Here is a 26,984-nt window from a genome sequence, read left to right as displayed (position 1 = left end):
CATACAATACTATGACTTTTTTTTTTTTTTTAAATATTTGACTATGGCTTTTTATGACTGTTTTGGACTCACTACACTCAGACTATGCTTGACATACGAAACGAGGGATTTTTATGACTTTTTAATAATTTTTTACAATATTTTATAAATTTCGTGAAGTTACTTTTTTTGGGGAATTTTCGACATACAATACTATGACTTTTTTTTTTTAGAAAAATTTGACTATGGCTTTTCATGACTGTTTTGGACTCACTACACTCAGACTATGCTTGACATACGAAACGAGGGATTTTTATGACTTTTTAATCATTTTTTACAATATGTTATGAATTTCATCAAGTGACTTTTTTGGGGGAATTTTCGACATACAATACTATGACTTTTTTTTTGTTGAAAAATTTTAACTATGGCTTTTTATGACTGTTTTGGACTCACTACACTCAGACTATGCTTGACATACGAAACGAGGGATTTTTATGACTTTTTAATCATTTTTTACAATATTTTATGAATTTCATCAAGTGACTTTTTTCAGGAATTTTCGACATACTATGCATTTTTTTCTGAAAAATTTGACTACGATTTTTTATGACTGTTTTGGACTCACTGCACTCAGACTATGCTTGACATACGATACCAGGGATTTTTATGACTTTTTAATCATTTTTTACAATATTTTATGAATTTCGTCAAGTGACTTTTTTCAGGAATTTTCGACATACAATACTATGACTTTTTTTTTTTAGCAAAATTTGACTATGGCTTTTTATGACTGTTTTGGACTCACTACACTCAGACTATGCTTGACATACGAAACAAGGGATTTTTATGACTTTTTAATCATTTTTTACAATATTTTATGAATTTCATCAAGTGACTGTTTTCAGGAATTTTCGACATACAATACTATGACTTTTTTTTTTTTAGAAAAATTTGACTATGGCTTTTTATGACTGTTTTGGACTCACTATACTCAGACTATGCTTGACATACGAAACGAGGGATTTTTATGACTTTTTAATCATTTTTTACAATATTTTATGAATTTCGTCAAGTGACTTTTTTCAGGAATTTTCGACATACTATACTATGACTTTTCTTTTTTAGAAAAATTTGACTATGGCTTTTTATTACTGTTTTGAACTCACTACACTCAGACTATGCTTGACATACGAAACGAGGGATTTTTATGACTTTTTAATCATTTTTTACAATATTTTATGAATTTCATCAAGTGACTTTTTTCAGGAATTTTCGACATACTATGCATTTTTTTCTGAAAAATTTGACTACGATTTTTTATGACTGTTTTGGACTCACTGCACTCAGACTATGCTTGACATACGATACCAGGGATTTTTTATAACTTTTTAATCATTTTGTACAATATTTTATGAATTTCGTCAAGTGACTTTTTTCAGGAATTTTCGACATACTATACTATGACTTTTTTTTTTTAGCAAAATTTGACTATGGCTTTTTATGACTGTTTTGGACTCACTACACTCAGACTATGCTTGACATACGAAAAGAGGGATTTTTATGACTTTTTAATCATTTTTTACAATATTTTATGAATTTCATTGAGTTACTTTTTTTAGTCAATTTTCAACATACTATACTATGACTATAAATTTAACCTTTTTTCTAACTTGTATAAAACATTAGTCTTTAGGTACAGTAACCTCTGAGAAAATAAACAACATGACATTATGTAGAACACAATACATCAGCTTTTAATTTGTGAAAATACAAAATGAAATCATGTACAATTTTATGTACAAGCCTATTTGTACAAGACAATAAACTGTATTAATTATTGGTATTATGACATAGTCAGAAATATCAACTTAGCACTGACATTGTATTCACAACTCAATGTGCTAAAAAGAAATTCATAAAATAATACAAACTAGACTGCAATACCAAATGCCTCAGCCTCACAGTTACTGTCAAACAAGAACACACTAGAAAGAAATATTTTACATTAAGCTTTACAGATTTCTTTGCAGAGTACATAAAAATGATTTGCTATCAGGCCCTGCTATTGACGATGGATGATTTAAAAATAGTTTTAAGACTTCAAATTATTTACTACACCTCTAGTTATCTCCAGGGAATTACAGCCTTGTTTTTAAAAAAACCTAAAGTATTCTGATCTCTAAGCAAAGATGATGGTACATTTCTCAATTTCACAGCAAAAGTCAATTTTGCTTTAATTCAACTAAACTAGAAGCCTCTTTTCGCAACAGTGGGTCTTCTGGAGTCCTCCGTTGGCTTCAGCACTGCCTGGCACATTACTGGCACTGAACGATGCCAGTAAAAACATCACAACCTCTCTCTTTTCACATCCAACAACAGTCCTAGGATGAGTCTTTTGTTGTTTTTATACCTTTTTCATTTCATTTCTCTTCATTGATTCTGAAATAATTTCATAACTTTGCCAATAAAGCTGTGTTTCATAACTTAAATAAGACAAGATTAATAACCAGTCTTAGCTCTGCATTCTGGACCCATGTATGTACAAACATATGATCTGTGCTTCATTAAATAATGCATTTCTTTTATGAATATATCAGATGCGTAAGATTGTTTAACAACAGAATGAAATCAAATAGCCCAAATATTTTTTTATGATAGAGCTGTTTTTTAATGTATCTACACAAAGCATGAACATGAATGATTTATGGCATTAAGATTGGTCATGGAGCCCATACAAGTCCTTAATGGCCTCCAAGACAATCCTGTGTCTGGCAGTGCTTACAGCCAAAGGAGGACTTACAGATGCCCACTTCGTGCGATATGAGGCCTTTATATTCAGCTCACCTACAGGCTTATGTTATGGTGACATGCTATACCATAGTATTTAACTTTGCTGTATATGCTTTTTAAGTAAATGAATTTCTCTGTCACTGTAATATAAACTGTGTGAGATTTTTGGTTATATTCTTATGTCAACAACAAAACAGCTCTATCATGTTTGGCTATAAAAAGAAGAGAAGAAAAAATATATTCCTAACATTTTTTCCCCTGGAGAATCTTTGCAGATTCTGAAACGCTTTACTTAATACAATTTCCGGGGTTTTGGACATTGCAACCAAACAGTGACATGTCAACAGTTCTAACAAACGACTCGAAAAGGCAAAAATAAGACAATTTAAATGGATAGAGATAAGGCTGGAGCCAAATGCCATTTACACATGGACGCTGGCCATCTTAACTGTCACAAATGTTGTGAATTAGCTCCAAATGGCAAAGGATACACTGAGAGTCAGTAATTAACCATTGCCATTGTGGTGGGATCGCAGCTGGATGTAAAATACACATTTCAACATACTGTACAGAATAACTCTGCAACACTGGGTTAAGTCAATGCAGTTGTAGTAGTTGTTCATTAACAGCTTAAAAGGCAACTTTTCAATTGCAAAACTTGATCCAGTTATTATAATCACTTATTTTAATAGCAGTCGTCATTTTTACATTGCTCTTCTCATTCAAGTGACCCTCATTCCCCAAAATGAAACCAAAAAGTCATGGAGTCTGGTCACCAACATTAGCTGTGCAAACTAATAGTTGAATGGTTGCGACGTTTGATGATTGTCTTCATGTATATTTTATGTATGATTCTAAATCTGGTGAATGAGGAAATCAGTTTATGTTCATCTCATCTAATGTCATTTCATGATTTGTGTTTGCAGATGAGAAGATTGCCCAAATCCCACCAATCTGACACAATGAGTCTTCTGGGGGTCTAAACGTCCAGGTGTCAGTGGGGATCCAGAGCTCAGCACTCATCTTCTGCTTCTCTGTTGGGTGGATTCAAGCTGCTTGTGGATCTATGCTGACTGACAGGGTTGATGGCGAGCGTATTCACAGGCTTGATCTGGATGGTCCTCAGGTGAGTATTCTCTGGCTCATCTGTAAACCATGTCTTTTCTGCAGAAGAGATAGTCATATAGAGAGAAAGAGGTGGGACATCACACAGTTAATGCGACAATGGACTTCGATTCCATTTTCCAAGTTGAGTCAGCACAAATGCAGGTCACCAGTAAAACTAAATCCGTTGTTCATACTTCACCGTACGAAATTAGAAGTTAATCCCTTTTCACTTTGCAGTTCACACTTGCAAGTGTTTTTTTGTTTCTTTTCCTTTTTGAAGGGCTTCAGGCTTTTGGCTGCAATTTACATTTCTTATTGAAAGAAATAGATAATCTGGCATAATATATCACTGGTGATTCATTCACTTGGCATGGTCATGCATTTTCATCAACATGACTTAAGGTAGTCGTGCTGCAGTACATTAACATGTGCCAGTATGTATCCACATGTTGCCAATAATAAAACATCAAGGATCACTTGATGCAGAATAAAGTGAAGTAGATCCAAAACATTCCATTTTTAATAACCCATTCTGCAGTCACACCTACAGTGAGATGTACTGCACAGGTCATAATCATGCGGTCCTAATGCAGTCATTTGGAAAGACTAAACTTCTTGGCTTTCAATCAGAGGGCAAGATGTCAGCAGAGCCATGTTCAATGCATTATTTAACATCATGCATAATCAGTCACTTCCATACCTTGGCCCACTCTATTCATCCTTGTTGCACTTTGGGAAAAGAAAGTAGTACACTAAATATAAACAAAATGGGAAATACTAATATGACTACTTATAACAGAAACTGCACTGCATAATGACCAGAGGTATAAAAATAATAATTAAAAAAAAAACAGAAATAGAAAATGTATCATGTCAGAATCGCTTTTAGTGCCATCACGATACATCTAGCCACTGGAACATGTGTCAAGCAGCCGTATTGTTTCCATGCCTCTTGCAAAAGCAATTCTAATTGCGATGATGTTGTCCATGATTTAATTGTCATTCAGAATCAAATAAATTCATGAAGAAAGTCATAGTATGGTATGTCGAAAACATTCATGAAAAAAGTTGCAATCACTTTTTGACATGCTATACTACAAAGTTAAAATGTAGCATGTTGAAAGAAATGATAAAAAGGCATAAGTGATAAAAATGGCATTCGTATGTTGAAAAAAGTAATAGTAGTATGTCAAAAAAAGTGAAAAAAGTTATAGTATAGTATGTTGAAATAAATGTATTTCTGTAAAATGTGCAATGCAAAAGAACATGTGCAGCTGAAACTTCACTATTTGAAATAGGAACAGGTTACGAACCATAGAAAGCTCGTAGTGTTCATTCAGCAGCTGTGAAAATGCAACATTTGCTCATTCATGTTTTTAATCAACAATCGAATATTTGAATGTAAATATTTCCCATCAAAACAATATTATATTAGAAATTTAAAAGCTGCATACCTCTGCCAATTCTGCCAAATCCTCTTAAAGTGTCAGCAATAGAACATATTTAGATATAGACATATGTTGTGAACCAGATGTTTTGATGCTGACGACAGTTTTTATTCAATGTTTCAAGCTTACCATCTCATCTCGATGGCTATGTGCATGCATATTTTTGATAACTGTATAAGGTCTACACTGACTTTTTTTTATGGCATCCTGTACTTCTACATCCTGTACAAAGAAATGTGTTTAATGGTTTACAATATGGTTTAATTTATCTTGACATTTTGATGACTCACCATACTATGACTTTTATTTATCACATACTACACTATGACATTTTAATGGCATACTATCCTATGAGGTGTTGCCCCAGTGACCCTGGGGGCTGTGTTGTTGGGGACATCAGCTCCTGGTAGGGTCTCCCAAGGCAAAGTGGTCCCAGGGGAGGGGCCAGACAAAGAGCAATTCAGAAAACCCAGATGGAACAGCACAATAAAGGCTGCATTACCTCACCCGGATTAGGGAACTGAGGCCCCCTCCTGGAGCCATACCTTAGAGGGGAGCTCACCAGCAAGGGTCTGGTGGCTAGGCCTAGATCCATGGGGCTCGGCCGGGCAAAGCCTGAAAATGACGATCCCCAGAATTGCAGACTGGCTTTAGGAACGTGGAACGTCACCTTTCTGGTTGGGAAGGAATCTGAACTTGTGTGGGATGACCTCCTCACAAAGCACTGGTTCTAGAACCAAACTCCTGGAGAGGGACTCTGGCCTTTTCCAGAGTTGCCTAGTGTGAGAGGCACTGGGCGCATGTGGGGATCCTGATCTTTGTAAACCAAAAGGGTCGTCTCGATGTGTCTGCAAGTCGCTGACAGGAAGTCTCTAACTGTTGTGTGTGCATAAGCACCAGACAGCAGTTCGGAGTAAGTGGTGCTTTGTTTTTGGCCTTCTGTGCTAGTCATGGATTGGCCATCACAAACACCATGTTCGAGCATAGGGAGGTTCACAAGTGTACTTGTGACCAGAACACCCTAGGCCAAAGATCGATGATCGACTTTGTGGTTGTATCGTCAGATCTGCGGTCGTATGTCTCGAACACTCTGGTAAAGAGAGGAGCAGAGCTGTCAACTGATCACCACCTGGCGGTGAGTTGGATCAGATGGAGGGGGAGACTTCCTTACAGACTGGTTAAACCCAAGTGTGCCGTGAGGGTCTGGCAGACTACTAGGATTTGTGGTCAGAATGTCATTGGGGCTTGTCTTGGTGACTGTCAAGCTGAAGAAGTAGGCCTTTTGGGCTTTGCTGGCCCAGAGGTCTCCTGAAACAGCTGATGGGTACCGTTTGGCCAGAAGGGCCAGGGTGTGGCAGGAGTTCTGGGGGACTATGGAGAAGGCCTTTCAGTTGGCCTCAAGGAAGTTCTGGCAGATATGTGAGATAACTCGGATCTGTAGAGCAGAACTATAAACTTTCATAATAACGACTTGGGGAAAAAAATTTGATCTATATAAAATAATATTGATATGTGACATTCACGTGTGAAGACAATGTAATTATAATGGTGGTGGAACTTTATTATTAACTGTGACATTTTCTATCTGCAGATATCTTGACATAATTAATATTTCATGGTGGTAGATCAAATTTAGGTATAGTACTTGAATGTTAATGGAAATCAAAGGGCATTAAGAGGACATAATAATCAGTATTTCATTGAAATGGCATACTACGAACTTTTAAGAAAAAGTAAAGTTCAGTTCAAGTACAATGTGATTCGACTTTAATTTAAATAAAACAAACAAGTTACAACAGAGCACAACTTGGAATGTTTTCAGATGGAGAAACCCAGTGACCTTTATCATAGAGGTGAGTTATTAACACAAGAAAGCACAGAATAAGTAAAACTAAAGGTCTGGAAACGTTTGCCAATTCCTGCTCTGAGGGGACTTACTCTGTTGCATTATATATTGTGTTGGCCAATAACACAAATATAAAAAATACTTTCTTTTGCTTTTAGGGCCCTCCCTTCACATTTTAACCTAAATGGCATCATCTCAAACTGGAGGCGTTTTAACCACTTACAGTGAAATCAGCACCAACATTTTAAATGATTAAAAAAACTGAACTATATGAGCCTGAATTATCATTTAAACCATATTCAAAGTCAATAGTTAACTGAACACTAACAGAATCCAAGCTTAGTTGTAGTTGTAGCTTAGTTAATTATAAACAAAATATCTATTGATTCAGAAATATTTCTTTTAACTGCAGGGGGCTTTGGGATACATTTCTAAAATAAAATAAAAATAATAATGTTATCATGACAAAATATAATTTGCGTGCTCAAGTATGACAGGATTATTCACAGCCCCAGTACAAGTTTACTATAGTTCTTGGTATAAGAAGTGTACAACTATGGAAAATCCAGAACCACAGTAACAGCCAATGGATGGAAAGAAACTCCAACAAAAGCCAAAAACCCTTTGTGGTTGCCTACTTTGCCCTATGACATGGGATGGCCCTGCTCACACTATCACAACATCAAATGACACTGTTCTGCCTTGCATGGGGTTGTTGAATGCATTACAATTAACACATACATACCCAGACATGTTACAGTCTGTTTGCAAAAGGACACACAGGACAGTAACTGTTAGCAGGCACCGTTGATGGACATAGACAGTCAGAGAGCTTTAGCGGGGCACTTACTTTTGTTTGTCTCGTAAGTCCCTGCTTTTGATGCGGTTGTTGCGGTTGGTGGTTGGGATAGAGTGGACAGAGGAGCTCTTTTTGCTGGAGGAATGGGACGAATGGGAAGAGTGGGAGAGGCTGGTTCGAGACTGGCCAGCATTGTGGTCAAACTGCATCAGGCAGAATATCAGGTCTGAGGGCACCAGCTCAAACGCATATGGTGGATTGGTTATGACATACCTAGAGGAGAGAGGTGACAGATGGAAGGCCAGTTCTAAACTTAGTATGGGGGGAAACTATTTTTGCATTTCAATGCAAGGTCACATTGGGTCTGTACTCACCTTTTGGTACATTGGCTTTGTGAGTTTAAATGTGCATCTCTTAACCGATAGATGCCAAAGCACAACATGTTGTATGTTTTCAGGGCTTTACAAAACAGGTCACCATAACAACCACCATCCTGCAAGACAGTGACAAAAAAATACAGTTTTTATTTGAACAAAGGCAACACTAAAAAGAAATAGTAGTAATATTGCGTAAAACTACATAATAATCATATAATTGATGAGGAATCAGCTCTACTAGTATGTTGCTTGAAATGAACATATACAGACATTCATGGAAGTATAGTGCAACATATACATAGTATATTACATTTTAATATGTAGCACACCACTTATAAAACTTTATATTACACATACATGTTTATGGATTTTATATTTTCTTTTTAAATAGATTTGTATCAGTTTTGTTTTAGATTGAATAACATCACATTATATATGGCTAAGGTCATACTGTACGAATGTATGAATATGAAATGTAATGTTGTTGGGATGTGTTTCCCTACCAATAAATGTATGACTGGACTGGATTATTATTGTCACAGAACTCACCTATTTTTGGACGTGCAATCCCTGTTACTTATCTCAGCCATCACTGTTAGTCTGAATCCTTTCACTAAAGCTCGCTCCCACAACACAAGCAGACAAAGATGTGCTTAGCCCTTGGGCGACAAAGACCAGTCACTTACCCCGAGGTCGGCGAAGGGCCCATCGTACAAGGCCAGCTGTGCCACACGACACCTGTCCCTGTTAGCCAGCGTCTGTGGCGTGCTGTAGCCGCCCCGTAATGCATTCTCCTCTGCCAGCAGCCCCTCCAGCTCCGGCGTCGCCCCGCCTGTTACCAACGTCCGGATCAAGGTGAGGATATTATCATTGAAGTATGTCTAAAGGGATGAAGGTGTAGAGTCGGTAAATCCTTCAGCAAATGCCACCATAGTCACAACTGAACCTTGTCAAAGTGCCAGGTCGAATGGTGCTACCTAGCCGTGCCCTAATGTGTCACATCGAGGTGGACACCGAGTGAAAAGGAAGAAGAAGCCAATTACTGCAGGTTATTCTCATCCCCATCAGAGAGAGATGCAGGAAATCCATGTCCATCTATTCATTCTGACCAGGCATTTCTTAACGCTAAATAGCAGACAATTATTTGAAGGAGATCATTTTACATGCCATGTTGTATATTAAGCCTGAAGAGACTTTTCCTTAGTGAAGTTGCTATCATTTTAATTCCAACCACTTACTGCTTTGTACATTCTAACGAGGGCAAATGTCTGCACCACAGTCTCCCGTCTCCCTCTGCTTGTACGGAACAGTGACATCTCCCTTGGCTGCTGACAGCACTATTGACTAAGATGATGGATGAGGGCTGTCCATTAGGTACCATTACCTTTGTCTACACCGGAGCACACTTGAAGGCAGCTTTGTTCTAACCTCACTCAAATTGAAAAGGCAGACAACTGAAGCCATCATACCCAGTACAAGTTCCAGTCTTGTCAGCTATTGTTTTTTTTTTCTAAATGAGCAGAGAGGTCCTACATGCTCTGGGGGGGCTGATATCAAAACACAAGGTTTGCCATCACTGGAAGATATTATACCACTGCACAAAAAGCTCCATCATAAGATAATATATTCTGTAAGCGAAATCAATTCTGACTCACCGCACTCATTAAGGAATCCAGCACACTGACGGCGAAGGCTGTTCCACAGGCAAAAGGCTGCGTGAGGTATAACTCTGTGTCAGGGTCGTCATCGTCGTCTTGGTCCAGGAACTGAACGTTGGAGTCATTCACTGTGGAGGTAAACATGCCCATTTCATCACTTATTTTAAATCCTACATGCTCAATTTCTGCATATGAAACCAGATCTAATGGAAGTATTTTGTGATTTATAAAAAGCATGGATTGTGTGCTAGAGCATACGCCGTGGATTCACGTGAAGAGGACACAGAAGTAAAGTGGTTGTGCACAACAGTCAAAAGCTGCAGATATGGACTGTATTAGAAATCTGTGTGTGGTTTCGACACATTTTCCTTTATTCCCCAATTTGGACAAAACGGACTGAAATAAAACTTGTATTTGTGTTCAGCCTTGTGGCCAAGTTGCCTCATTCCTCACATTCCATATCCAGGCCATGCACACTCATGACACCATGCATATTGTCAAAGCTTCAGGCTTTGATTCAAAGTCCTCCTGAAGTCAGTATCAGAAACACCAATGTGCCATTGTTTGTCTTGTGAATCCAAGACAGAACTTCCAATTACTTGAAAGTATCTCATTGCCCCAGAACCTTCTTTGAAGATGTCTCTGAGCACAAAACGCATGCAGTAGCTGGAAGAAAGTAATGATGTAAAAATTTAGCTGGAGAATTGTTACTTCTGTGAGGACAGAAATAAATGTCAGTCATATCGACACAGCTGAGATGAAAGGAGGGCACGGGCCAGAGAATGTGATCCGACAGAAGATGCTATGAAAACAGCCACAAGGACTTCTGAGGGATCAAAGGCCTTGTAATTCTTAGAAAAATAAAAGGGAAAAATTTTGCTTTGAGATAAGGGGCCAAAACAAGACAGGCAATTTCAACCAGAACCAAGGGTAAAATGTGCTCAAAGTGATGCCATGGGAATGAACGGAGTCTCTTGTGCAGCGAGAGAAATCAAAAGGAAGCTGATATGGAGGCAGCAGCAGTTACAACACTGCAGTACAGGACAGAGGCACTTCTTACCCAGCTCAGTTATCATTTGTATGCTGGTCCCACTGCTTTTATCCTGACTGAATGAAATCACAGGCAGTTTTTTGCCTGGCTTTGCTAATGGTGCTAGACAAGTGTTGAGGAAAAACAGTTACTAGAGCATGTCAACAAGGGATGATAAAACATAAAAACTCCACTTTTAGTACGGTTAATCAATAGTGTCAGCCTCTAATTGAATAAATTGTGTTTTCAGATCTGTTTACAACTACTTAAGTGGGAAAAAAAACATGCAACAGTAGAGTTAGCATATCAGTCAGCTGGCACACAAAAAAAATACAGCAGCAAGCATACCTAGTTCCGTTATGATGGGAATATTTGCTCCGGTTGTGACAGAAGTCTGCCGCACTAATCCATGGACTGGGCTGTTTTCAGGAGAGGATCTATCCATTCCTGGTGGAGTGAAGCCTAAATGGACACACACACACATGACATATTCAATAAGTTATCAGAGGCTACAAACGGGCATATCAGCAGAATTAATACGCCGCGGCTGTTTCATCCATTCTCGGCCACCGCAAAAGCCGAAAGTTGCTGAGTGCTATGTTACTATATTCTTGACAAGGTCCAATATTAGTCATTTATAATAGATGTGACATACTGCTCATTTTGTTTCCTTTAGATTGTGTGTGCATGGAGATGGAAACCTTTTACACACACACACAAACAACAAATGTACAATACGGAGCCGTGAAATAGAAAATAAGTGATGCAAGATTGAATTCAAATTGACTTGACATTCCTTGCTTTCCTCAGACTGACAAGTAAGCACATTAAATCAGTGATGCTGTATGTATTATACATAGGCCATGTTTTGACATCCATCACTTACTGCTGACTAAGGCAAATGCGAGGTCATACATGTATTACAGAAATAATGAAATTGGCGGAGATCCCCCCCCCTCCCCCGTCCTCAGGTCAAAAGGTTTCTAAAAGCATTTCTCTCAATGCCAGAGAATGACCACTATTAAAGGCCATCTCAAGCTAACTGAGTGCTTCAGTTGCTGTTTTGAAAGCTATAACACGTATAAATTATACACATTTGAGTCGTTTTATGAAGTAGTCCCATGTATTGAACATCTTTTTAAAAACGCGTACGCCAGACTAAGACTTTTGTGCCAACACTGTGCTTGTTGCCACCAATTAGGTTTGTGAAGAAACCAGTTGTTACAGTAACCTGAGGAATAGTCAGTAGGGTTTACTGTCAAATGCTGTGACACCAGGTCAGTCAGGCAGCACCCAGTGAGGGATATTCTCTGTGCCAGGGCCCTGTCCCTTCCAGGCGGTGCAGTGAACTATGATAGGGCGCTCCTTACCTTGGGAATTAGCCTGCAAGACCCCGATGCTGTCGTCAAACAGCATGGATTTGATGTTGAGTGACGCCAAGATGCATTCTTTGTCCTGCAGTGATGCATCGTCAATATTGTTCTGATTGGCTGACAGGATGACACACATGTCGCAGAGGTTGATGTTGACAGCCCTCAGATCAGCCCGACTCAACGGTGTGCCCTTTGAGAGGAAGCGAAGGAGAGAATGTGTTATCTCACCTATGTGACATCAAGAGGTAATTGAAAGTGTAGCGACTTTCAAAATTGCAGTTTTCATCCTTGAGCCTTATGTTAACCTTGTCTACAATGAAACTTTTATACACTACTAAATCACTTTGCCCAATAAGTTCTGGAGGAATTTTAATTACTTCATTGGTAAAATATTTTGCAACCAAGGAGTGTGACCATGATGTGCTGCTGCTTTAGTACAATTACCAGTTCGGACCAAAGAGACAAAGCAAGTTAGATGCATATAAAAGTCACTTGAAATTGAAGATTTTTTAGTACTCACAGGTAAAATGGAGACCTTTGGAAAATTGTGAAGAGTCTCCCACTCCCGTTTCAGATACTCAAGTGAGCCAACAAACACGATGTGCTTCAGCTCATGGTAGTGAAAGTTGCTCGCTCTCAGAGGCATGACGAAGTTCCGGAGACCGATCAACGCCGAGTTCACGTCTCCAAATATACAAACGACCACGTGACCGCTCAGGACAGTCATGGCCGCCTCACTCCGGGTCTGAGAGGGGAAGAAAGAATGGAGGGGGGGAAATGATGTTTATAAAAATGTGACATAAACTGACTTTCATAGCAAATGTTAGTGCTTTTCTCTTCTTTCCGTTGCCTAGTCACCCTGCAAAATCTATCATGCAGTTCATGACCGCAATAGACTATGAAAGTAATTTGAAAAAAATGGCATATGTATTAGTACAAGACGTGTTCCATGTACAGGGACCCCATATAGCAAATGGCACGTCAAACACCTCATTACAGAGTGTTTAAGTGCCCTGTCAACCTCTGATGGTGCTTCGTGACATGACGCATCTGTCACCGGAGAGAAGAGTGTCAGCGACAAATGACGTGTGCAGAGTAAAAGAGCAGAACCCACCAAGATGACCTTCTCGATGTCTTTGGACGGGCACCAGTGAAACATCCCCGTGGAGTCGTATTTCTTTACATTCTCATCCATGCTCTCAATCTGCTCGTTTCCCGGGATGAGGAGCGGGTCATGTCTAGTCGAACAAAAAGACAGGAGGGAGGGGAAAAAGAACACCGTCAGACACTGTAAATGTGGATTAAATTAAACATTTATTGGTATTTGACTAATTAAATACAACATGATTTACCTGTGAATATCATTCATGGGCAGATTAATATTACTAAGGAAAAAAAATATTTAGCACCTTTCAAAGTACAATTGATGCATTAGATGATTGAATCAAGATTACGATGATAATAAAATCAGTAAAACCAGTCAGTTAAACGTGCAAAACTGAAATACTAGAAATTAGGATGACGCAATGAAAATAATAGGAAAAAAAATCATTTTTAATTTTATTTTTTTTTATTTTGTTAAAATAGACAAATTTTTTTCCTTTTGTTGTTCCTTTTTTTCTACCCCTCATTGCTCATCCCTGTCAGTGGCCATCTGCCGAAATGCCAACAAAACTGCCATGTCATCAAGCAGAGTGACATCAGCAGCACCAGCCAGGCAGAAGGAGATGGCAGCAACACACTGCGTTGACTGGCATGAGCACGGAGATGCAATTACGCCCCCTTACTGCATACAGCTTTTGACGTAGTGTACTGCGTGGTAAAAGCTTTAACAGACCAGACTTTAAATATTTCAGCAATTTGCCCAATCACATTTGTCGTTGGAAGTGAAGGGTATTAATGTTTAAACGGAACGTCAGAAATACATAAACTAATCTCACTGAGCGCGGTGAGCTTCATCCCACCTAACACTGACCACTAAAGTGGTCTCCCGACATAAGTACCTGCTTGTTCAGAGTGATATGATCTTTTGACAGAGCTCCTAGTGATATTAAAATATAACATAATCTCACGTTCACCTCAACTCCGTCTCAAGTTCCTCCTATCCCGAGACATATAGAAAAACATACAATCAAATAAGTAGATTCATTTGCAGTAAAAAAAAAAGATCAATTTTCTAATCAATTTATCAATGTTCATAGTGTATAACCTAAAGTATCCCAGCATGCAACCTGAGAGGTGCAGAGCATATGCTAGACAGGTCCACAGTCAACCGCAATGAATGACAATGAAGTTTGAATTAAAAAAAATATTAAAAAAATGTGAATTCACTGTCGACCACCAACACAGGAGCATCATGGATGACCACGGAGACCGTCTGCTGCCCAACACAAGTCCCTCCGCACAACACTGACTTTGTCAGATTCAGATCACAGTTGAGGAGGTTATCTTCTAAAAGTCAGACAGAAGCCTTCTGTCTCTGTCCTAAACCTTTTAAATAAATAAAAAAGTCCCCCGTCTCTTTAATCCTTGTGAGTACTTTAAGTAACATGTTAAGTATGCATCAAAGTGTCAACTGCAACTATCATCCCTCGGGCTCCAACAGACTGGAGCCAAAAAAGCCCGCCTTGGGCTTCTATACCCCGAGGCAAGACCTGGATGTCCTTTCAAGGATGGAAGAGGAATTTGGAGGAGGAAATGTCTTTTCTGCCACTCTCTACCTCTCACATTCACATCTGTCAAAGCAATTATAATTCAAAAGGACACAGTGTGTGCACATTAAATTCTGTGGGTGAAACAATATGTAAAATGTTATTTTTAAAGCGTAACATTTTAAAGTGTCCAATATGCTGGAACGGCAATATTGAGACACTGACACCTTAATTCTACTTCCATGTAAGTATGCAACTACCTATTACTTTAATTATTGATACCTTTTTTGATTATTTTTTACAATGAATCACTTTATGTTATGATTAACTATCGATAAAATGTGAGGAACTTGTCAAAGAAATCCATAAAAAATTATCAATGCTCAAGGTGACATCTTCAAATCGCTGTCCAAAACCAAAACAAATTCAAGTGAGAATATAAAACAGCTTGATAAACGATGTTGATGTTCATAAATCTCCAGTAAAGCAACAAATCGATAAATTTGGCACTATTTATCCATGACAATCGTCTTCCATAACTCTCGCTGCACTCTACATCATTGGCTCTGAAATGCAAAGTTCTAATAAGAGTGAAAGCATTTAGTGGTTTTACACCCCGGCTAAATATTTCATCAGAAGTCGAATGTTTCACCACTCACTCAGTGGAGCCGCTGTCACTTTAGTTTGTCCTTGTGGAAGATGACTGGTGAGGCAGAGCTCTGCCAGGATAGCTATCGCTCACTGTCAGCCATGACGGCCTGTCACTATCCTGCACTGCCAATTGCTTCAGCAGTCCTGTAGCAGACATGACGTGTATGTCACGCCGCGGCCCGATGTGACCGAACGCGTTGTGACATCCCACAATTAGATGTGTCTTATGACCCATCAAGGAGCCCGTGGAAATGGTGTTAATTTCAGTAAGGTCGTCATTGCTAAGTTCCAGACAGGACGTGTTAGTTTGCCGATACGTCCGGAGACGGGAGACGGTTCTGCTTCTGCAGCTGCTCGCTGTCTTCCTTTTGTGCGGTTCTGTTCAGAACACAAAAGCAGAGGCGTCTGCGAGCATCTTTTTCCCGCAAGCGCACTTCGAAGCGTTGAAAATGATCAGCTGCATAATTCGCAAGCTTTGGCGGTAAGACGACAGGTTTGGCAAGAAGGCACAACTCATAGCCGCAAATCATGAATCCAGGTGTCTTCTAGAGGAGCATAACGAGCATAAAGTAGATGCTAAACATGCATATTCTGTTCTATCAGCATCACTGCAGTAGTCGAGTGTAATGCCATACAAGTGGTGAAGGCAAAATCCTCCCCATCATGCGAACGGACAAAGGCTTGCCCCTCCAAACCCACAGCCAATCTGTCGGTCATTACTTATTTACAAAAGCCTCGAGACCGCAGGTCCTGTAAAAACACATTTGATGTAGTATACACCCAGATGTTTTTTTTTCTCCTTGGCTTGTTGCGATGAAGTATCCCTTAGGCTACGGCAGTGAATCCCTCTCCAGCGTGTAGGCTGCAGACACGCTGGATGAAATAACACGTCCAACTGTACCGCACGGTGCATTAGCATGGCAAGTAGATGGATTGGTTCGGTGGGCTGATATTTAGCTGTCGGCTATAGCATTAGAAAAGCCTGGCTTTGTTCCTCAGGAGGCTGGAAATCACCTGGAGCGATTCAACTCTGACACAACTTTGAACCAAATCAAACAATCAAACAAGGGCAAACGCCCACCTGAAAAAAACCACAGCGGCCATAGATCAAAAGGAGAATGCTAAATTATGCATACAAACACTCCTTATCGAGTCACTTTTATAAGAGCTTTAATGTGATCTCTATTTTATCTCATAACTTTAAACAATACAGACATTTGGGGATTTCATTTCTTAATGTCAAACGAAGAGCTGCTATATTAGCAATGGGAACATAAAGCAATCTGTCAGTTTTAATTTAATTCCTTCTGTACGATTCCACTTTGTATACGTCAGGCTGCGGGACTTCCCTGCTGCCTTGCTTCCTTGTAACATGGCACTTAATGACAATGGCTATTACTATTATCATCCCTGTAATGGCTTCTTGTTGAATAACTGTGTTATCTCCAGTCAAAATCAATAAGCGCCGATTTAATTTTACAGGACAAGATAAAAGCAAGGTAGCAATTGAATTCTCCTTTCATAGTGATGATACATATCATCTGTGGCCTTACGTGCTGAAAAGACCTCAGAGGGATCCAACATAGATGAATAGCCTTGGGCCATCTATCCTTTAGAGCGTCTCTGACTGGCTGCTGCCGTCATTAGTGCCAGACCTGTTTAAGAGCTGCAGTCTGTGGGTGTCACTTGGGTGGGTGTCACTTGAAACCTCGTGGCATGGAGCCCTTCTGCAAGTCTGTGTGACGTTTACCATGGAAATAGGAGCACGCAAACATTTTCTTGAGGTTGCCTCCATCATATATATTGTTGGTATATTTGAGTTAAAAAAAAATGTATTCGAAAAACAACGTTGGTAGGTACACATTTTTGTATTAAGGGGTCACTCATCGCAGAGAAGTATCACCCAACTCTGCAGCTCCCTCAGCCCTGCGCAGCATTTTACTGTCTTTCAGCTTATTGTTTTGGTTCTGCGATACGCAACACCGCATTGGTTCATTCTCATAAAAAATAAACAACAATAATAAACCAACTGTATGCTATCTGCACTAAATCAAACGGCAGACAATGTCAGGGACTCAACATAGCGGAGGGTTGAGCAGCTCAGGGAGACATTTTCCAGTTTGCAGATGAGAAGACAAATGCAAATACAAATGCAAACAGACAACGCACAATTGTCACCATTGTTGTGTTACAGTACCTCATTATTTTAGGTGAGGAGTTTGGAGAATTCCTCATGCCTCCGTTGCGTTGCTTTTTTTTAGGCGATAACGCCAACTGTTGGTCCTCTTCAACTGCAACAAAGGGAAATGTATCAGGGTGCGATTTTGTCAGAAGACATTCAAAAATAAAATAAAAACAGCAGAATTTAGGGTCAGTGAATTACAAGAGACAATACAGTTACAGACTCAGAGTGGGAAGAGAGGTTGGGTGAACAAGATGAAGAGGACAGGACACTTTAACTTGTGTGCGACAGAAAACAAGTCCCGATGTTTGCGTGATGACGACAGCATACGTTAGCACATCATTTGCATGATTGTGAATTAAGATGCAAACATGCAATAGTGCCATCATCAACCATCATGCCAACTGCCAAAGTCTAAAATGTGAGGGTTTTATTCACCACAAACTAATCCAGATAATGTGCCACAATCACCTCAAAGGGTAGTAGGATACTTTCATTTTTCACTCCCTTGTTAGTAGAAATCTCCTCAGACCGACTCTTGGATAGCTCCTCTTTGAGCCATGCTAATCATTCACTTTCTCATTTAATTAAGGTAATAACCTGTAAACAGCGAGCAACCAGCATTATAAATAGGGCTGTTTTTGTGCCAATACTAAATCCAGTCTAGATGCTGGTCTTTCGTCATCTTGGGAGCGACGCCCTCGGCTCATATGATTATGTTAGTCCTTGTGCCAGAGTGATTTATGTACAGCTGAGATGCCCCTTGGTCATTGTCTTCATCACTACAGGAAACTGAATTGAGCTCTTCGTAGGGAACGGATTACCAAGTTTTACCCTCGAGTACAGTAATCAGGCAAATATTTTTACAAGCTAATATCACAGCTGAAGAAAACGACTGTTCACCGCAGCAGTCGCTGGTAAAAATAAACAGCAAGGGGAGTGTTTTCTCTAATCGCATTTTAACAGCCGTCGTTAATAGTGGGGGCTTGTTCCACGTCATGGAAAGCACACTTGAGTGTATTTTAATAGAAACTAAAAAAGAGCTTCTCATCGAAATTAATAAAGGTCTCAAAGATCAGGCCCCTCTGCAGATGAACACAGGATTTCAAGCAGTGCTAGCGCCGCTAGTCTAAGTGACACTGTAGTGAGAAATGTTGAGTTATGGGAGGGGGGGTTGGGGGGCTTCCAGTTGGGAGGGATGCTCCAACACACTGGCCCTTCACATCTTGCTTGGCCTGTTCAATATTTAATGTTTCACAGCTGACAGCTGCACACACTGGGTCATTAGTAAGGAATGCTACACATGCGACCACTCCAGCCTGGCAAGCACATGCTTTGGTTGTGCTGTTGTTGAGTTCAGGCCTGCCAAACACACCGAGGAGGGGGGGGGGGGGGGGGGGGGGCTTACAGTGTCTGTGACTGAGCATGGCGTTATCGGAGTGACTGGGGTGGTATCTGTATTTCACCGGAAGGCTACGTGCCCGCTGGAGTCGGCTGGCCTCTTCTGCCACCCCTGGTAGCCGGCCCACCTGGCCCAGATCCCCGGAGCCCCCCCTGAGTCTCAGAGCAGAGGGCTCGGCGGGGGGCAGCAGGCTTCCCTTGCGGTTGTTTACCAGCGGGACCGAGGCAACGGCGACTCGGCTACGGGGCCCCCTACCGACCTCGCTGGCCGAGCTGTGGTTCGATTGAGCTGACTTGTATTGATAAGTTAGGGCGCCGTCGTTTACTGCTAAATGAAGAGGAGTCACAATCAGGATCTGTACAAAGTGAATGGAGTCTTTGCCGTGTTTTAAAGTCATTTTTGCCAAAATCACAAAACAACAACCCCCTCCCTTACCTCTGTGGTATCTAGTCATGTCATTGCCTTTTGGGGAGGTAGTGGTCCAACATTTCTGCCTCAACTCCAATACAATGGAGGTGAACAAAGGAGGTTTGTCTGTGGTATTCGCAACATTAAAACGCTGCATTTGAATAATCCTCAGGCCTCACGGTCAGCAGTTTGTTTTACTGGAACTACTTTCTACAGAAGAAATACTCACTATGAAAAATGGCCTGATTAACTGTAGATTATTCAGAGGAAATAGGACATTGCTTTTAGAAAGACATAATGTTTAAATCAGACATATTTTTTTTAGTTCAATTCACCTCCATTGTGTTGGGTGGAGGCTGAAATCTCGGGCAGATATTTCAAAACACGGGGGCATAAAACTGAATACAATCGGAATGACTAGATATCACAAAGGGTAAGGCATGAAATGCATGCTTTGTGATTTGGGTGAACGGACCCTTTTATTCCTCGCATTAACCACGAGATAGGATTTGATTTAAACTGACTTCAATAAGACCTGCAGTGCGTATGTTAATAAAACATCTTGTGACTCTTATCATAATTAAAGCACAATCACAGGTTTTTGGGGGTAATTCTTTCTGGCACAAGAATGCTAATAGCTGAATAATTAAAAAAACTCATTTTTATTAAACACCACTTAACCACTTGGTGAAGTCACCAATGAAATGTTGGATTTGACATTTACTTTGATATTTATAATAAACATGAATTAATAAATATGCTCTCAGGTGTTCCAGCGATTGTTATGCCATAAGAACAAGGAGGTGACAATGTGAGTTAACAACCACTAGCTGCTGTGTGGAGTTTACGCTTGACGAGGGAGGACTGAATTCAGTATCCACGATCCGGCTATTTTAAAACGGGGGAACTTTACAGCTCCACTGGTGTTAACAGAATTGAAACTGGTAAAGATAATATGATAATATAGGAGGAAAAAAGGAAGCAGAGGAAAAGTGTTGCCCTTATTCCAAAAAAAAAAATGGCTAGGAGCTAAAAGTGGAGAATAGAGATGATTATTTCAACAGTCAGCTGTCGAGCAGATTATCCTCGCTGCTCCAGACCTCCACTATTCATCTGCCCCATGTCAAACAGGCACAGCACCTCTCCAGGACAACGCATTGTGGCAGATTTTGCTGCCCATCACCGATCCTGTTGAAGTGGACGGCCCACATGGTTCACACTCCTCTCACGGCTAAATGACAACAGGAAATATGGGACTAACTTTTAAGTGTTTGTAATTATTTGTTCTCTAGAAGAAAATCTCCATTATAAATTATTGCTCGTTTGCTTTTATTGTTTTTATGCTGGATTTTCAGCTGTACAGCAGATGAATTCATCTCCACCCACAGTGAAGCAGTAGCACCATCTACTGCTGAGTTGTAACCGATACCCAACACAAACCACTCAGATATAATTTCCTAACGCCCTTCATATCAAATGTAATGCTGGATGATAACAGACCGGACAGAACGATGAGCAACAAACGGTGGATTACAGCCGGTGACACACAGATCAAGTGGGGATGGCTGAGAATGCACATGTGGAAGGGCTAGAAACAAATGACAAAAGAGAGAATGGAAATCAAAACTTACTTGATTTGATATATCCATTATAGCTATTTTTAGCTGAGAAAAATGCAGAGACAAATGAGAGATTACAGGGAGGAACAGGTTGTAATGAGAGCAAATTATAAATGACAACTGAAGGCTGACAGATTTATCTTTAAGGCACGTGAAGACAACATGGAGACAAAGACAAAGCAATGAGGAATAAACACAGATCAGTTAGGAATATGATTTTCAGCAATATGGTCAGTGAGTTTGAACAGTGGATCGTTGTCGGTGTCCGAGGCGGTCGCCTGCTGAATATGAACAGTCGTGGTTGAGGTGATACATTTTTACGCCAAAGTTACTGGTATCTGCTGATTATTTTCTCAATTAATTGATTAATTATCTGGTCTATAAAATGTCAGAAAAAAATGAAAAATCCCAAGCAAGGTAGCAATCAATAATTCCCCCCCCCCCCTCCCCCCCCCAAAAAAATATAGATTTTAATAAATGAAAACAAAAAAATGTAGATTATCACAATTAATGTGGATACAAAATCAACATTTTGATTAAATTATTAAAATTATATTATTAAAATAGTTGCATATTCTGTTGACTAATGAATTAACAGGGTAATTGTTATATATTACTGTAATTTTAGCTGTATAAAATGTGCTGTTTAGCCATGATGTCTAAAAGTGTAAACCAAAATTAAATTGTCCAGCTTACAATGCAGACCTGCTTTAATATTCGGTCGAGAGGTATGCACGAAACGATGCTTAAAATATGTGACAATGTTCTTATGTCGACAATATTGTGTTTATTTTTTTCTCCTCTTTCCCAAAAGCCGTTTCCCCCATTCCTCTGCACTGCCTGACTCAACCTGCATGGAACTTTCTGTGAGTCACTTTTTGGAGCCACGAGTCCCACACATGCTCATTAGTACCTTATTTCAACCCCTTGCTTACAATAAAGGTCATGTATTGAGCTTAAGGCAGGACAGTGACAGCAATGTTCAAACAGGGACCTTGCTGGTCCTGGCATCTGTCGCCTGCAATCGGAGGGCGCGAGCAGAGTCACAGGACTAACAGGCTAGCATCTGTCCCACAACGAGAGAGGAGGAGAGGGGCGGGGGCACTCAGCTGCCTGGTGGTTAGGAACTGTCAGGCTGAGTTTCATGACAACCGGTAGCACTCCAAAAATGAAAATGCAAACATAATTTCCATGTCAGGCCGCATAAGGCCTCGCTCTGCGCGTCTCCCGCACCGTGTCGACAGCGACTCCGGAGCTTGGCTCGAGCTCGGCTAGCCGGGCGATGCTCACAGCACACAACCCTGGAAGACATGTTGAGGGGTGGAAACGCCCAGAGACGTTCGGCTGCACGCAGAATGGTCTTTGATCAAGAGGCATTCTCTAAAACTGCATGACAGTCTGCAATGTTTTCCAGCAAATTGTATCAACGCTCTGCAAACTCAAGACACATTCTTCCTGCCTTCTGCAATACATCAGTACAATTTAACATGGGCCCCTGGCTCTAAAGGGGAATCACACTTGAGTTGAGAATTTATATGTAGCTCAATTCAGTTCAGGTCGATTCACTGAAATCCAATATGATTCAGCGCTATTCTATTGTCTTTTATTCCCCTTTCAATCCAGTACGATCCAATTCTATTCCATTGTATTCTCTTCATCTTTTTGTCCAATTCAATCAATATCATGAGACTAAAAACTCTCTCAAACACAGAAAAGCTTTCTCCGTTAGCGATGAACGGCGCCCTGGTTTGTGCACTAGATACGTTTGGGAGATTTTACCCTGAGTGGTTGTTGGTGTTTGGATATTAATTTCATAAAACCAATACATAGACCTTAATATATACTGCTACCCTCAGAAAAAAACTATTTTTTAATTAATCGTTAGTGGCATTCATGCAGACAAATATCTCAAACCAGGTCCTGGTCACCCATTTCTGGAGGATACAGTAGTGAAATATGTGGATTAACCGAATGCTATTTGACCGTCCAGTGACATCATTATAGCACTTTACACACACAAATAATCTGAAGAAACGCATGCAAATTCTCCACCAGGAGTTCCCAAGTTTAAGTGTGCATCGAGATGTGTGGCGGGGATGCACAGCTGTACATTTTTCACGGCTTCAGCTTTAATGTCTTTTAAATGTGTTGGCGAAGTCACTGGCGGAGGAAGCACGCTATCTTTAGGGGGAGAATTACTTCTGCAAAAATGTTTTATTAGTGACCGTTGACTTCACGTAATCTGCAGGTCAATTTGAATTTACTTTCTCTGACAAAACACCAGCAAAACAGTACACTGGCATGCTTCACAACAGCTAAAAGTCACCTTGAAAAGTAGCAACACAGGGGGAAGAACACGAGCTAGCTAAAAATCATAAAGCTAAAACACTAAAGCAACATCTATATCCATGACAGTGACGACAGCACACAAGCTAAAGACACGCCGCACAGTTAACACAGTGCATGTTACAAACACTGAAGGGCACATGTCATGGCGACAACTTACAGGCACGTAAAGTGGCTGAGCAATCATTAACAGAGACAGCAGAGAGCGGGATGTCGCGTTGAGGGGAGTCCATGTTACAACGCACATTAACTGGCATGCAAGAGCAGTCCCGCTCTGAGCGGCCGCAATCAAAACAACATGCCAGTCTCATTTTCTTGTAGGCGGGCGTCTTGGCTACAGTCACGGGGTTCAGACGAGAGGAGAGGAAGAGCAGGTTAATGAAGAGGGTCATTCTGGAGGAAGAGTGGACAAAGGCAAGACAGGGCACAGAGGACGGCTGCTGCTGGGACGCACAAGATAAACTTTGTCTCCACAGCGTGCAAATGTCACATTAAGAATTTGGAAAAAAACTTCCACTCTTTGTGGCTTATTCAGGTCATTTCTGGGACTCACAGGGGGAACTGTCATGATGTCCTAAAGTCATGTGGTTTTAGGGTAAAGGTGTGACATAAGTGAGGGTGAGGGGGGAAGGGCGGGTCATGATTCTTTTCAGCCGCAGAAGAGATAATAATTCCCACCAGTTCCCTCTGGAGTTCCTGCGTTCACCCCCGACACCTCTTCCCTCTACATGACCCCTACAAGCTAATGTCCACTATGTGACAGGACACGATGTGAGCATGTGATATATGCTTAAAACTCTTAAATACTTGTATTGGTTTACAATTCTGAGAATAATAACTGAAAATCGAAAGTGACAGATTTTTTTCCGAACGAAAGGCCAAAGTAAATGTTACAATATGTTCTGGACTTAGATAGATCTGTAAGTGTATCCAGAAGGGACGAAAACATCATGTTTCCACACTTGTGTGAAACTGTAAGACCATAAATGTATCTTCTCAAGTAACACATACATACATGTGACTTTGCTATTTGTCAAAATGTCCCCAATAGCGGCGAGAAACTATCCCTTCAGTAATTTGCATCTGTTTGGGGTGTTTGTCAAATGATTTATTCCTTTTATCGGAACGGTTAAAACAAGAATTGTTGTTCATTTCTCATCCTGGTGAGTAGCTCTGCTCTTCTTTGCAGGTCTGTTGTGTTTGTTAGAGGACTGTGGGGCCATCTGGTGGTGGTGTGGAGTATAACCACCTCAAGCAGGGACGACAGAATTGATTCTCTGTTAAAAAAAGATTTTTTTTGTGTGTCTTTGTGTTATATTAAAATTTCCAAAACTTCAAAGTTTTTTTCTCATTTTTGTTGAATGTCTTCCTCGATTTTAAAGCGACGTGCACATGACAATGGAGGGGATCCAGGCAGCATTAACCGTTGTGCATGCAACATTTACAGTACATTCAAACAGCTTGCTTCCATTGGGTGGTTGCAGGCTGTGTTTTTGGAAGGGAAACATATCCATATTACTCACAATATATCACTATAAAGTGATTGTTTTAAGGAAAGAGTGTCAAGTTCCCAAGCAGCAGAAAGAGAATACATCACACATGTTAAGATTACATGTTAGGTTGTGGTGGTAAAGACAAGACAAACTGTGTTCAGTCCAAGAGAAGGAGCAACAAAGTGGCACATTTTTAGAGTCTAGAAACAAACGATCCACCCAGGTACCTGTGGTGTTAACAGTCTCTCTGAATGCCTGTTAACATCACAAAGTCATCAATGAACTGGAACAGCGCACACAGCTATTATACAAAAGAAAAACCCAAACACGAACATTGACACGGGCAAACGGACAAAATGCACATTTAGACTGTATTCACAGGTGGTTTGAGAGGAGTTAAATAGTCTTTTCTCACATCTCTGCGTAACTATAATATGTGGGATTGTAATGGAAAAGAGTATATGTTAATAATATGTTAATAATTCTCTTTCCTCTGATCCTGAGCAGTCCTCAATGAAAGAATAAAATTAGGAATACTGAAATAATCAGTTCAACCAAATCACACAGGAAATAAATCAGATCCCAGAGAAGAAAGACCTCAGCAAATAAACAGAAAACTATCTGCATGAGTAGATACCAGTGGAAAGTTGTAATTTGGGCGAACTGACTCATTAATGAGGGCAGGTATTTATGTTACACAGAGGCCCCAGCGTGTAGTTTTACGAGGGAAACTTGGAGAGCACCTGTTTGTTTTGGCTATGTTAAGAAATCCAATGACCTCTCTTCATGCACAAGTTACAATAAGGTGAATAATTTATGTAGGAACTAATTGCTTTGGACACATGGCTACGTAGGTCATGCACTGTAAATACACCATCACACCGCTAGATTGATGCCAACTCAGTGTTGTGAAAACTTAAGTCAAACAAACGGAACCAATGTTTTTGTATGCAGTCACTTACATTTCTTGCATCCACATTTCTTTATCCTTTTGGGGTCAGTGATGTCATCGTGGCAGGCTTTACAGTAAAAGAGTGCCCTATGAAAGAATGTTAACCATTTGTCATTACATGTTTAATGTGTCAAAAGCAAAACATGTGAAGCTAGCTAGCATGTTGTAAGAACTGGCACCACGTGGCCTATCCCACCAAACTAGCCAAACAAAACATACACATGTCTAACATCCCCACCTAATATCATCAGCTAACAACTTGCTAGCTAACAACCACCTAGCAACATGTGAAGCTAGCTTGCATGTTGTAAGAACTGGCACCACGTGGCTCCACCAAACTAGCCAAACAAAACATACATCACCAGCTAATACCCCATACATGTGAAGCTAGCTAGCATGTTGTAAGCATTAGCAACATGTGCCCTGACCCATTTAACTAATCCAAACCATCAGCTAACAACTTGAAAGCTATCTACAACCAGCTAGTAACATGCAAAGCTAACTAGCAAGCTAACTAGCATGTTGTAAGCATGCAAGTAAGCACTGGCAACTTGTGACCTAACCCACCAAACTAGCATTACCAGCTAACATCAGCTAACATGTTGCTAGCTGTCTAACCTTTACTCTTTTTTAATACAATCTGCCATGTTCTTTTTTCTTCTTTAAATATTTTTTGACTTACTTGCACAAACCTCAGGAATTAAATCATGAAGCCTTTCTATGAATTGGCTACATTCCTATGGAGTTTGGGAAAGTCACCTTTGCCCTTTTTTACTACATTTCAGCTCAATTGAAACAGATATATAGATATAACATTTCCTTATGACTTGATGTTTTAATGCAACAGAGCCAGAAAACCTGCATGATGGA

The 26,984-nt window shown here is 40.2% G+C and overlaps 2 protein-coding genes across 14 annotated transcripts in view; both read right to left on the bottom strand.

Annotated features, from left to right (window-relative positions):
* The window catches only part of LOC311008362 (catechol O-methyltransferase domain-containing protein 1-like), a 151,955-nt gene extending 130,306 nt beyond the window's left edge, over window positions 1–21,649 (bottom strand). The window contains exon 1 of the mRNA XM_084001998.1: window positions 21,645–21,649. The gene's annotated coding sequence lies outside the window, so the exon portion shown is untranslated. The remainder of the gene's footprint in view (window positions 1–21,644) is intronic.
* The window catches only part of LOC311008355 (calcium-activated potassium channel subunit alpha-1a), a gene marked incomplete at its 3' end in the record, with an annotated part of 70,247 nt that continues 44,973 nt past the window's right edge, over window positions 1,711–26,984 (bottom strand). For 2 of the 13 annotated variants that reach the window (XM_084001973.1, XM_084001968.1), the window contains exons 18-31: window positions 26,125–26,201; window positions 23,830–24,003; window positions 21,336–21,368; window positions 17,910–18,003; window positions 13,525–13,648; window positions 12,931–13,155; window positions 12,408–12,600; window positions 11,386–11,499; window positions 11,068–11,160; window positions 10,005–10,135; window positions 9,036–9,230; window positions 8,347–8,465; window positions 8,024–8,245; window positions 1,711–3,936 (exon numbers count right to left, since the gene is read on the bottom strand). In XM_084001973.1, coding sequence (XP_083858099.1) covers window positions 3,915–3,936; window positions 8,024–8,245; window positions 8,347–8,465; window positions 9,036–9,230; window positions 10,005–10,135; window positions 11,068–11,160; window positions 11,386–11,499; window positions 12,408–12,600; window positions 12,931–13,155; window positions 13,525–13,648; window positions 17,910–18,003; window positions 21,336–21,368; window positions 23,830–24,003; window positions 26,125–26,201 — 1,816 coding nt within the window. Of the gene's footprint in view, window positions 3,937–4,579; window positions 4,609–7,918; window positions 7,935–8,019; window positions 8,246–8,346; window positions 8,466–9,035; window positions 9,231–10,004; window positions 10,136–11,067; window positions 11,161–11,385; window positions 11,500–12,407; window positions 12,601–12,930; window positions 13,156–13,524; window positions 13,649–17,909; window positions 18,004–21,335; window positions 21,369–23,829; window positions 24,004–26,124; window positions 26,202–26,984 lie in introns of those variants that run through there. The other 11 variants (XM_084001980.1, XM_084001979.1, XM_084001974.1 and 8 more) reach the window with 10 other exon arrangements.

This window comes from Eutrigla gurnardus, assembly GCF_963514095.1.
Source record: "Eutrigla gurnardus genome assembly, chromosome: 22".
Lineage (NCBI taxonomy): Eukaryota > Metazoa > Chordata > Actinopteri > Perciformes > Triglidae > Eutrigla > Eutrigla gurnardus.
This window is presented reverse-complemented; position numbering and strand designations above follow the sequence as displayed.